The sequence below is a fragment of the Akebia trifoliata genome, chromosome 11 (assembly GCF_017979445.1).
Source record: "Akebia trifoliata isolate Shusen 1 chromosome 11, ASM1797944v1, whole genome shotgun sequence".
Lineage (NCBI taxonomy): Eukaryota > Viridiplantae > Streptophyta > Magnoliopsida > Ranunculales > Lardizabalaceae > Akebia > Akebia trifoliata.
The window spans coordinates 45823373-45836832 of NC_141385.1; the positions used below are offsets into that span (position 1 = coordinate 45823373).

A 13460-nucleotide genomic window follows, 5' to 3' on the forward strand; every position below is an offset into this window, starting at 1 on the left:
TGGTAATTTAAAACAAATTCACTGATTATAAAAGTGCTGAATTCATTGTAAAAAACATGTTTTGAGAATTAAAATGAACAGTGCACCGAAACTGGAATTTGAACATAAGTTCCACACGTTTTTGGAAAACCATTGGTATGTTGTAAGGAAAAGTTGGCGTGGCAGTACAATTTCTTTAAATGAAACCCCTCTATTTTCCCGCCACAGGGATTTGGGTTACAACTACCTTGAAGGTTCCATACCACCAACATTTGGGAAATTGAAGCTTCTCCAAACACTGTAAGTAGCGTCTCCTTCCAATGCTAATCTGCGCCATTTGCGAATATTTTCCTAATTGCGCCTACTCGGCAAATATTTGGTTTCATTTGCAGGATCCTCCAAGTAAATCGGTTAAATGGATCAATCCCAGATGAATTGGGAGACATCTCCTCTCTCACATATTTGTAACCATCTGTTCAACACTTGAAAAAACGCCTCATTAATTCTCTAATTTTGTTTCAAACTCACAAATTGTCATTTTTTTTTAACCCTAAGTGATGTTGGGGATAACCAACTTGGAGGAAATCTTCCATCAGCACTCGGAAACCTAAAGAATCTTACAACACTGTAAGAAAGATTTTTTTTTACTTCAAAATTCTAGTAATTTTAATTGATTGGTTTTATTTTATATGATTTTTCTTATACACGAGATTGCAGGTATCTTTCGGAAAACAATTTTATTGGAGAATTGCCGCTGAGTTTCGGAAATCTTAAAAGTCTGAAAACCTTGTAAGTCTTTGATCTTTTGCTTCTAGAATGTAGTTAGCTTGCCAAGATAATATTGATTCAGTTGTTGAAATGAGTTTGATTCGATAATTGCAGTTCTGCATATGGAAACAATTTGAATGGTTCGATACCTCCTTTCATTGGAAATTGGACACGACTTGGATCTCTGTAAGCTTCTATTTTGACATAATTTGGACCTTTTTAGTTTTAAAATCAAGGATGATTTACGAAAATTGTGAAATTCCCGTTCTAATGAACTATTTACTTTAATTCTGCCATTTATGATCAACATTTTATTTGGTTCAGTGCTCAATGCACTTTGTAAATCTACAATCCATCCAAAATGGGTTGTTTTGGTAAGGATGTTTTATGGCATCATATAAAAGTTTTGGTCAAATTATGTAATAGATACGATTTTGAAATATTTACAGAGCCTGAAAATTTTTACCTTCTATTTAAAATAAATAAATAAATAATTGTAGTGAATTTACCTTTATGCCCTTATATATATATATATATATATTTAAAATTTTGCATAATTGGTATTTTAAAATCAAAGGGGTATAAAGGTAAATTCACCACAAATTTTTTACGTAGATGGTAAAATAAACCTATATAGCTAGGTAATTTGACCAAAAGTTTTATCTGTTTCTGTAATATGTATTTTCACCTCAAGGTAAAATAGCTTAGAGTTGTGTTAATATGGGTATTTTAGTTATTTCAGAATTCCTTTCAATTCACGTGGACCAATGAGAATTCGGTGTCTCCAAAAATGAATTCGTTAAATGCTGGTCTTATAGAATATTATACAAGTGAAAATGCTTTAGAAAGGATGATTAGATTGTGTGTTACACTTCACTGGTCACAGGTTACTTGTTGGAAATCATTTTGAAGGGCCTTTGCCGTCAGAAATTTCTAAATTGAAACGACTGCGACTACTGTAAGTGCTGTTGTGTTTGATGCTGTGATTTTTGCATGGCATAGAAACTCCTTTTTCATTATTATATCACTAATCGATTTTGAAATGTACCAGGCTCGTTAGTGACTTAAACGGCAACAAGAATTTCTCTTTGTCACTATTGTCAGGATTATCAGAGTTGACATTACTGTGAGAGTTCCAATTCATTATGCAATTATTCTATTTATAACAGGAGGCATTCCATTTAAATAAATAAATAAATAAAAATATTTATGCCGGGCATAGGTCTAAATCATCCAGAAAATTTTCTTAATTATTTGATACATTCCAATTTCTCCCGGTAATGATGTGTGCTCTGTTTATATAAGTCTAGTATAGACCAATAATTTATGGTTATCTTACCTTGCATACTTTTTTGAACTAAATATATATTAGATAACACATCTCTTTGTGTATCAAAGCAATATTACAATTTGATGGGGCTAACTGTGTCCAACACGTAATGTTGGTGCTCGATAGGGACTTAGGTTATGTATGTTCAAGCTTTAGAATCATCACATATTTCATTAATGCACTTACCAATTCTCTCAGTTGTCAACTGTTGCTGCAGAGTATTGAGGAATTGCTCAGTTACTGGTAAAATCCCCGAAGAAATTGGCACAGAATCATTATACGATCTGTAAGTCCTCTCCAATAAAATACTCATTTTTATGCTTTCTTATGTGAATTTTCTGTTCCTTAATTCAATCACTTAGGCCCCGTTTGATTCAGCTGCCTAAATCTGCTGTCAGCTTCTGTTGTCAGAATCTGTTGTCAGAATCTGCTGTCAGAAGCTGAAACACTGAAAAGCTTGTTTGTTACAGCTTCGTGAAAGTGCTGTGATGTTGACCAGAATCTGGTAATTATTGTTTGATACAGTTTTTATAATCTGCTGTTTAGGGTAAAATGACCAGAATACCTTTAAGGTTGATGGAACACTCAAAATGCATAAAAATTACCAGAATACCCTTATAAATATATAATTACACTAAATATATATAAATATAATAAAATTATATAAAACTTTTAAAAATAATTTTATTAATTTTAAAATATTTATAATTCAAAAAAAAATTATAGAAAATTTTATAATTCTACAGAAATTTCGGCAGCATCTCCTCTTAAAAATGGACATATGAAATTTTCCTGATAAACAAAATACCTACATAATACGCAATTCAACATTTACATTACATCATATATACATAACATATCCACATCACATCATATATACATAACACATCCACATAACTTCTAATTTACATTCCAACATCATTTAAACATAATAATCATAGTTAATATAATAAGTAAAATTGAAATAAATAAAAACATGAAAAATATACATCCAACAAATGCATAAAAAATATATTTTTCATTCTTCTTATTTGACTCTGTTACTTTATCTTGAGGAACATTATCATTGATAATGTCAACTTCATCTGCCTACACAAAAGACCCTGCATGTCTCTATAAAGTAAAATAACACATGAATTAATATCAGTCTCACCAAATATAAATATGCACCCAATATTAATATCAATATCATATTACCTGCCAAGATGGATACCTATAAAACATCCTCCCATAATTTTCTTTTATTTTAGCTGTGATTAATGTCATCACTCGACCACATGAACAACATGGTGGATACGTATAATTTGCCATCAATGCTATTCATCATACACAAAGAACATAAATAAATAAGCATAGAATCTTCGAAATATAATTAAAAACATTATAATCTTTATTCCAACATCGACTAACAGTATTTATAATTACAATACAAAGTAAAAAAAATTTAATATGAAAATGCATCAATGATTGCCAGTAAAAATGACATCAGCTATTGAATCCCTATGCATTTTCATTGTTTGTTGACTCTGAAAACCTACTGATGGGGGAACTGGATACTCTTGATCAATGATCCTGTCTTCTTCCTCTTCCATTGCCCCTTCTTCCTCGAATCGAATAAATTCATCGGCAATCGCATGTTTTCTGATAAAATTGTGCAATGCCATGCAGGCCACAACAATATTTCGTTGTTTGTCCAAATTATAGGAAAGCATCATCTTCAAGATAGGCCATTTTGCCTTCAAAACCCCAAAGGTTCGTTCGATCACATTCCGAAGTGAATGTAAATGATTGAACATTTCTTGTCGATCATTTGCCCATGACCTCCGATAGTCTTATTGATGGTATCGAACATCTCGGTAAGGTACGAGATAACCTTCCATGAGCGGATACCCAGCATCTACCAGATAGTATTTACCTATTATCCAAAAAAAATTTATATTGCCTAATCTTGAATATAAATATATATAATTGACAAACTTTTAAATATAGACCTGGTGGAGGATATGGAAAATTTAAATTGGGAGTATTCAATGTCTCAAGGAAGACCCGTGAATCATTAGCCGATCATTCACAACCAACCACCACATGAGTGAACAACATGTCAAACGAACATGTTGCCATTATATTTTGCGTGAGTCCCTTATGTCCTCGATATTGCATTTGGTCTGTTATTGGTACAAATGCAGTAACATGTGTTCTGTCTATCGCTCCAATACAATCCTACATATTTTTTAATTATATTAATATATAAACATTAATAAAATAAATATATTTAAAGTGTGTATATGAGAAATTACCTTAAAATATAGCAAAAAACGAGGATTGTTACGGATGTGCAGAGAGACTTCATTGAGGTCGGGAGGTACAATCAAGGACATTGACAAGTTCACAATCGCCAAAAGAACTATGTTGAAATACTTGTTAACCATTTCAAGTGAATGAACAAAACGATCTGCAATTACTCTTTGTCCTTGATTATGTCCTATTATCAATAAGAACATCGCTACTTGTTCCTGAATAGTAATATATCGTTGCATTTTTAGCTGACCCCATTCCTCAAAAATAGAACATAGATTCACAAATACATGGCTTTCCATTCTAAACAATGCGTGGCACATCGTATTATCATTCAGTATTTTTCGCACAAAATCAATCCCCTTGAACGGACAATTACTATGTTCCTCCCTATCTAAGACATTCGCACAATAAAATAAAGAACCTAGGATGGCTCCTCTCGTGCCTAAATTTAAAACACTTGACCCAACAGTATTATTGGTATCATCATTTGAATCCATGGTATCAGCAGTATCAATAGTATTTGTGCTATCAACATCTGAATCCATTTGACCTGTTTATGGATCCATATTAGTTGTATATACACCCAACTTACAATACACAATAAAATGATATCCACCACATATAAGAAAACTCATTATCCACAATATTAATCACAATAAACATCCAATAGTGCAAATAATATCCATCTATAGGAAAATACAATATGTCTAACAAAAATTAACATATCCATCTAACATAGTATATTACATCATATTAATGTAAAAAGTAACTAATGTACATTGCACCCTATAGGTGCATCATCAAACCGACATAAATATAAAAGTAACCAAGTATATTGCACCCTATAGGTGCATCCCAAAACCAACATAATATAAAAATAACATGAAAAAATGTCTAATAATCTCTCCCAGCTAGATAATCAGTCATCTCACTCTCCAACCACCTAAGACAAATATCTGTTGATCGTAACCCACAAAAAATCTCTCTGAATTGCTTGTTTTTCATAAACATCTTTAACGCAAAATAATAGAGATCACTGTTGGGGGTTATCTCTGTTAGCTGGTCTAAGAGGTCGATTGACTCTTGAATAGTGCCTTTCTTAACAGATGTCTGATTGATAGAAGCAGATGTCTGATTGTTAACTGCATCTACGAGCTTCACCAATGATTAGCCAATTAGCATAGCAAGAGTCATCTTCTGCCTACGACCCTGAGATTGTAGAGTATCGCCACTTCTGCGTCAAACAGGATCTGTGGGTGGGGGTACAGTAGCGGTAGCATCATCAGGAGTAAAGTCTAGAGGTGTCTGAGACTCTGGGGGCAAGGTTTCCATGACATCTTTTAAATCATTCCCAAGATTATCTGGTTGGTTTACTGATGTAGATGGCATTGTACCAGATGCAGGCGACCACATCCGGCTACTAGTAGCATATGTGCCTCCAAAGATTACATCTAATTGCTTCGCAAACATCAAAGGCTTCGATCGAAATATTACATATTTTGGATGATGCTTTAAAAAATAAAAATTCTAAATTATATATAAAAGAAATAAAAAATTTTAAATAAATGAAATAAATAAGTAAAAAAAATATATACCTCTAACCACCCATCCCACCAATCTTCACTTGCATCTAATATACCCGTCTCAACATTATAAGAGACGCCAGTATTTGTACAAATCTTATTCCAACGTCCCCAAAGTCCTTTTTGTCTATCCCACTTATTTTTCATTTGCCCTCTATCATAATAAACGCCAGTTATCCTTTTAAACTCTTTCACCAATGTTTCATATCCGATCTTATCAAGTACTTTATGTGGTCTCCTCCCCTTTTTAACTAATTCATAGCATATCTCGACCCAAACTTCATGTTGTTTGGGTGTTCAATCTGCTTTCGCACTTTTTGAATTGTTATCTTCCATCTGTCAATGGTAATAACAACAGTAGAGCATGGAACAAAACATGTCATATTCTACTTCAATCTCATCATCAATCTTTTGTAAAATCTTTAATTCACAAACAAAAAAAATAACGAAATAAGTAAGAACAATAAAAATACTATTTTCAGTCCCACGGTGATGGATCCCATATATATTTTGATTTTTGCACAATGTATAATCAAAGAGAGAAACCAGGAGGCAATGTCAGACTATCTTATAGATAGCCGGAAGAATGCACAGTTCTCAATCCCACGGTAAGGGATCCCTGTGTTCTCAATCTTTGACTGTACAAAGTACAGTAATTGATGTGTGTGTGTGCGTGTGTAAGATAAAGAAAAGCATTCATGATTCAAATATTCAAACTTTAAAATTCAATTAGTTGCGATTCAGTTCAAACTTAAAAAAAACCATTACAATTCTATAACATCTAACAAACATGATTGAAATATTCAAACTTTAAAACTTGGTGAGACTGCCACTAAGGACTCTTTTGCTCAAAGCTAAAATCCAATCCTTACTCGAGCAAACCTTACATTATGAATCATGCTACCATTATGAATCCAGCCCTTATTGGAATTTTAAAAACTCTTGAAGCTAACCATTATAATGCATGAGTATTTAATTCAACCATGAATATGTAAATAATAAACACACCCACATAATAAACCCTTAAGAAACTCAAACCCTACTAAGTGATAGACACACCCATATGTAAATAATGCTACCATTAATAATAAACACACCCATATGAAATTTCCATGTTTATAGGTTTAGAAAAATCAAACCCAATTAAATAAAATTGATAAAAAAAAATTCTGAAACTTGCACAAAACTATAATCAATTAGACCCTAAAATTGATAAAAATAAAATTCTGAAATTTCCATGTTTAGATGGTTAGAAAAATCGAACCAAATTGACAAAAAAAAAATTCTGAAATTTGCTTAAATAACAAAACTATAATCACGTAGACCCTAAAATTGATAATTTTTTTTTTGAAATTTCCATGTTTATAGGGTTAGAAAAATCAAACCAAATTAAATAAAATTGATGAAAAAAAATTATGAAATTTGCACAAAACTATAATCAATTATACCCTAAAATTGATATAAAAAAAATTCTGATCCATGTTTAGATGATTAGAAAAATCGAATCAAATTGAATAAAATTGATAAAAAAAAAATTATGAAATTTGTTTAAATAACAAAATTATAATCAACTAGACCCTAAAATTGGTAAAAAAATTTCAAAAATTTCAATGTTTATAGGGTTATAAAAATGGAACCAAAAATCTCGTTTGAAGCAACTGTTTGTCGAGGGAGAAGAGATGAAATTTGCACAAAATAATAGTCACAACTATAATCAAAGTAGCCCCTAAAATTAAAAAAAGAAAAATCAGAAACTTCCATGTTTATAGGGTTAGAAAAATCGAACTACAAGTCCGGTTTGATTCCGCTGTTTGTCGAGAGAGATGAGATGAAGTGGAACTCGGCTACACGTAGATCTGTACGTGGCTCGACAGAGAGAGAGAGTGCTTCGCTACAGAGAGATTTGTGCAAGATCGAGGCCGAACAACCGTGCGCAGCTGTGTGAGAGACCGTGAGATAGAGAGAGAGAGGTGTGATAGAGAGAGCGAGAGAGAGAGAGGTGAGATCGAGAGAGAGAGAGGCGAGATTGAGAGAGATCTGTCGAAGGTTATGTCGAAGAGAATAGAGTAAAGGGGTAGGGGCAAAATCGTATTTTCACCTCAACCGTTTATTCGGTGTTTTATTCCCCCGCAAACGCGATTACAAAAGCGTCTCAATTGAGCTTCTCTAATTTGCGTTTCCAAACGCAATTACGAAACGCAGATTTTAAACGCCGTTTTTAACAAACGGTAATTACGAGTGGAACTGCAGCTTTTCACCACAAACGCAATGAAAGCCGCGTTTTAAAGCGGTAACAAACAGCCACTTAGCTAGCTGTGTTGGGGTATTTTGATACTTCAGATTCAATGGCACCACTCTAGATGAAAGATTTAATCTATATATGATCAGTAAAAAAGATTACTCCAATCTTTTGGAAATTGGGAAATTAATCGTCTTCTAACACCAATATGTCCTCAAGTATCTTAATTTCTTTAAGACATTGATTTTACATTTTACAAGATTACTGATTGGTGTAGATCATTTCAGTTACCTTTTTAAGATTTAGTTATCGAAAGTCCATAGCTATAATAAGATCATGAAGATTGTCACGAGGTATTGGAGGGCCAATATCCTTACCTCCACAATGCAACTTGTGGCACCTCAGGATACGATTGTATCACATTCTCGTCTCACTTACAGATATTGAGCAAGTCAATGAATTCCAACTAGACTCCCATCCCACTCATGAAACTTGTAGGGATATTCCGAAAAATAAACCTCTATCCTGAGTATCGTTTGAGACTCCCTGACCGAAGTGACAATAGTGTGCTTCCCCAGAGAAGCCTACTCTTGATGATGAAGGGACCTCTTTGCCAACAATTGACATGGCTAATCTCATGCATTGGGAATACAAACAGAACGCAAAACTCGAGGATGTGAGACAACCTGTTAGTAAGTTATGATTCCTACAGGTTGAAATTAATTAAAACGAGGGTGGCCAACACACTAAAATGGGGTAGTATTAAATGCAAAGGAAGATTTGACTCCCTTGTGAACTCCGATAATTTATTGAATTGTAGATGGACTTGATTTTCAAAATTAAACCATTCAGAGGGGATTAAACTTTAGAGGATTTGAGAACCTAACTAGGGTCTGCTTGATTGGTGGGAGTTGTTTTTCAAGGGAATACGAAATCCTTAGGAAAACGATCATGGGAAAATCAATTCCATTATTTGATTACTCCTAGAAAAATATCAAAAAGAGAGTTCATGTTTACATGGTTTTATAACTTGCTAAGCAAACTTCATGTTCTGTCAAGTCAACTCGGCTTGGTTGGAATATCAAGGTGACTCGGCCCCATAATTAATGGAACCAACTTGCCAACTTTGCTTGGCAATCATCAAGTCAATCGATTGACTCAGCTCAAAAATGCACATAGACTGGTGAAACACTCGACATTCATAAAATAAACTAGTTCCACCAGAGATTATTATAGAAAACCTGATAAGCAATTACAAATGATTCCTAGGCTAAGTTACAATCCTACAGGTCTACTCCCAAAGATTAAAATGATGGATCTTAAGGAAGATATCATGTTATATTGTAGACACCCCATTTTTGCATCCGCCTGATTAATCAAGTCGTCAACCCGATCGCAAAGGTTCCTAATGATGGATGTCTATTCCAATGCTTTATTTTGTTACCAGATATGTTTCAGAAATCCGGATGAGGTATCTCGAACTGACAAAACTTAGAAACCACGCTACGCTAGGAAAACACGACCCCAGAAACATAGAAATCATCATCTTGCAAACCAAAAAGAAGCTTCACGATAAAAATCACTAAAAATGATTAAATTATCAAAATACCCCTAACCTCAAAACAACCTTAGAGCCTACATTACGCTTAGGAAAATCCGTTCAAACACATAAAACAACAAATCGAAACCAAGTAAACCACTTCGCCAATTTTCACAAAATTTGACAAAATTACGAAAATACCCCTCATAAAGTTCACGATCATTTCATATAAAAAACTTCATAAATGACAAAAACCAACATTCCCATTGAATTCCTTACGAAAAACTGATTCCAAAACATCCTGGAACATTGAAAAATGACTTAAAACGTAAAAAATCCTCTCCGAGGGCAAAACGGTAATTTCACAATTTTCATAATTAAAAAATTCGAAATTAATAAATAAAACATTAAATAATTAAAGTGAAACATTAATGAAATTAATTTAAAAAGTTGAACCTAAAAAATCGATTAATTGGACTCTCAGGCAAAATTGTTGAGGGTTCGTGGGATATTTCTTTAAGGACCCCTCCATTTGGGGGTACAAAGAATTAAAGATATAATAGAAGGGGGTTCTCCAAAAATTAAAAGTAAATCAAGCAAGACTGAAGTCAGGGTATTAAAGTCAATCAAGTGAGACTGAAGTCAAAATTAAAGTCAATCAAGCAAGATTGAAGTCAAGGTACTAATCGAGTCAATCTCATAAGACTAAGGTCAAAACCCTAAATCAAAATCCTAATCTAAATTAATGTAGACACCCCATTTTTGCACTCGCCTGATTAATTAACTCGTCAACCCGATCGCAATGATTCCCAATGATGGATGTGTATTCCGTTGCTTTATTTTGTTACCAGATATGTTTCAGAAATCCGGATGAGGTATCTCGAACTGAAAAAACCTTAGAAACCACGCTACGCTAGGAAAACACAACCCCAGAAACATAGAAATCATCATCTTGCAGACCAAAAAGAAGCTTCACGATAAAAATCACTAAAAATTGAACAAATTACCAAAATACCCCTAACCTCAAAACAACCTTAGAGCCTACGTTACGCTTAGGAAAACCCATTCGAACACATAAAATAACAAATCGAAACCAAATAAATCATTTCGCCAATTTTAACAGAATTTGACAAAATTACGAAAATGCCCCTCATAAAGTTCACAACCATTTCACACAAAAAATTTTCATAAATGACACAAACCAACATTCTCATTGAATTCCTTACAAAAAACTGATTCTAAAACATCCTGGAACATTAAAAACTGACTTAAAACGTGAAAAGTCCTCTCCGGGGGTAAAACGGTAATTTCACAATTTTCATAATTAAAAAATTCGAAATTAATAAATAAAACATTAAATAATTAAATTTAAACATTAATAAAATTAATTTAAAAATTTAAACCTAAAAAATCGATTAATCGGGCTCTCAGGCAAAATCGTTGAGGGTTCGTGGGATATTTCTTTAAGGACCCCTCCATTTGGGGGTCCAAAGAATTAAAGAAATAATGGAAGAGGGTTCTCCAAAAATTAAAAGTAAATCAAGCAAGACTGAAGTCAAGGTATTAAAGTCAATTAAGTGAGACTGAAGTCAAAATTAAAGTCAATTAAGCAAGACTGAAGTCAAGATATTAAAAGTCAATCAATTAAGACTAAAGTCAAAACATTAAAAGTCAATCAAATAAGACCAAAAGTCATAATAGAATTCTAATTAAATAATAACTCTATCTAATAGAGTTCTAACTTAAAAACAATTCTACCTAAAACAATTTGAATTAAAACATGATTCTACCTAAAACAATTCTAATTAAAACACAATTCTACCTAAAACAATTTTAACTAAAACACAACTCTAATTAAAAGATCTCTAATTAAACACTAACTCTATCCAAATCAACCCCTAAAAACATCTATAAATAGAGGTGCTCACACCCTATTTTCGTATAAAATCATAAACCCTAAGAGAAGTAGGTCTAGAAGCTCCCCTAGCCCCCCATAAACCCTAGTTTTGGAGCCCCAACTCCTTAGCTAACATCCCTCCTTCAATTTTAGTCTAGAAAACACCCAAAAGCCTTCTAAAAACACCCCCAAATCCACAACGAACTTGAAGGGTTCAGATTCAAAAACAAGGAGATACCTTGCCTCGGAGATCCGAAGTCAAATCCGGAAACAGAACGAAGCAAGGGAGCACGGTACAAGGAGCTCTTTTTGTCAGATCTGAGGGAACCAAGTCCTTGCCATCGGAAAGGTAAATTTTTATTTTTATTTATTTTTTTATCTAGGTTTTAGCAATGTAATTTACTTGGGAATTTAGTAGAGATCGGCTTTGGCCGGGCGGGGTTGGTGCCTAACACCTTCCAACCCCGTAACTTGATCCCCGAATTCAGATTTTTTATGGTAGATTAGTTCTTTTTATCCATGTTAGAGTCAGTATGGTTCCTAGACCACAATAACTAGGTGGCGACTCCCAAACCTCAAGGGTCAAAAGCGGATCCGCGCACCCCGCGGATCGAGGGCGCTTTCAATTAATCAAGTCAATCTCATAAGACTAAGGTCAAAACCCTAAATCCAAACCCTAATCTAAAACTAATCAAGTCAATCTCATAAGACTAAAGTCAAAACCCTAAAATCCTAAAGACTAAGTCAAAACCCTAATTGAAACCCTAAAAGAAACCCTAATCAAACCCTAAATACTTCTAAAAACTTTATAAATAGGAGCCTCCACACCCTATTTTCGTATCAAAGAAAAAACCCTAGAAAAAGTAGGTGAAGAAGCCCCCACAACCCCTCCAAAACCCTTATTTTGGAGCCTCAACTCCTTCCCTAACACCCCTACTCCGATTTTAGCCTAAAAAACACCCAAAAACCTTTCAAAAACACCCCAAAAATCCACCACAAATTCAAAGCATCCAGATCCAAGAAAGAGACACCTTGCCTCGGAGATCAGAAATCAGATCCGGAGACAAAGCGAAGCAAGGAGTACGGTACAAGGAACTGTTTTTCAGATCTGAGGGAATAGTACTTTTGCAGATCGAAGGTAAGATTTTTTATTATTTTTTAAATCTAGGTTTTATCATTAGCGATGTAGTTATATTTGGTATAAGTAGAGACCGGCATTGGCCGGGCGGGGTTGGTGCCTAACACCTTCCGACCCCGTAACATGATCTCCGGATTCAGATTTCTATAGTAGATTAGTTCCTTTTTATCCATTTTAGAGTCAGTTTGGTTCCTAGACCACAATAACTAGGTGGCGACTCCCAAACCTCAAGGGTCAAAAGCGGATCCGCGCACCCCGCGGATCGAGGGCGCTTTCAGTGGCGACTCCGCTGGGGACTATTGAGGATCAAACTTGAAAAACCCCAAGTATGGGAACATTGCTATTTAGACCTGTTTTTTTTTATTTTCTGTGTTGTTTATTTGATTCGTTTATTTATTTTATTTATTTATTTATATTTTTGGATTGTGTTACATTCTCTTGGTATGATTTGGATTAAGTTTTGAGCATGTTATTGTGGAATATTATTTGATTTAGGGTCATTTGGGATGACCCTAAATAATGCAGGATTACCCAAAATAATGCAGGATATCGGGGGGTTAAAGACATGAAAATGAGAATGGTTGATAACCCATTTTTATTTGAGATATCTTGTATTAGCCTCTATTAACATCATTTGATTTGATTTTGAACACTGAATGAAAGTTGGGACAGCAACGTTAAAACGTTT

At 33.8% G+C, this 13460-nt stretch overlaps 1 protein-coding gene across 7 annotated transcripts in view; it reads left to right on the forward strand.

The window, feature by feature from the left end:
- LOC147392076 (putative LRR receptor-like serine/threonine-protein kinase At1g53430) overlaps nucleotides 1-13460 on the forward strand; it is a 126278-nt gene that overhangs the window by 84549 nt on the left and 28269 nt on the right. For all 7 annotated transcript variants that reach the window (XM_086460078.1, XM_086460080.1, XM_086460074.1 and 4 more), the window contains 8 exons: nucleotides 208-279; nucleotides 372-443; nucleotides 535-606; nucleotides 697-768; nucleotides 862-933; nucleotides 1634-1705; nucleotides 1799-1873; nucleotides 2295-2363. In XM_086460078.1, coding sequence (XP_086316204.1) covers nucleotides 208-279; nucleotides 372-443; nucleotides 535-606; nucleotides 697-768; nucleotides 862-933; nucleotides 1634-1705; nucleotides 1799-1873; nucleotides 2295-2363 — 576 coding nt within the window. The remainder of the gene's footprint in view (nucleotides 1-207; nucleotides 280-371; nucleotides 444-534; nucleotides 607-696; nucleotides 769-861; nucleotides 934-1633; nucleotides 1706-1798; nucleotides 1874-2294; nucleotides 2364-13460) is intronic.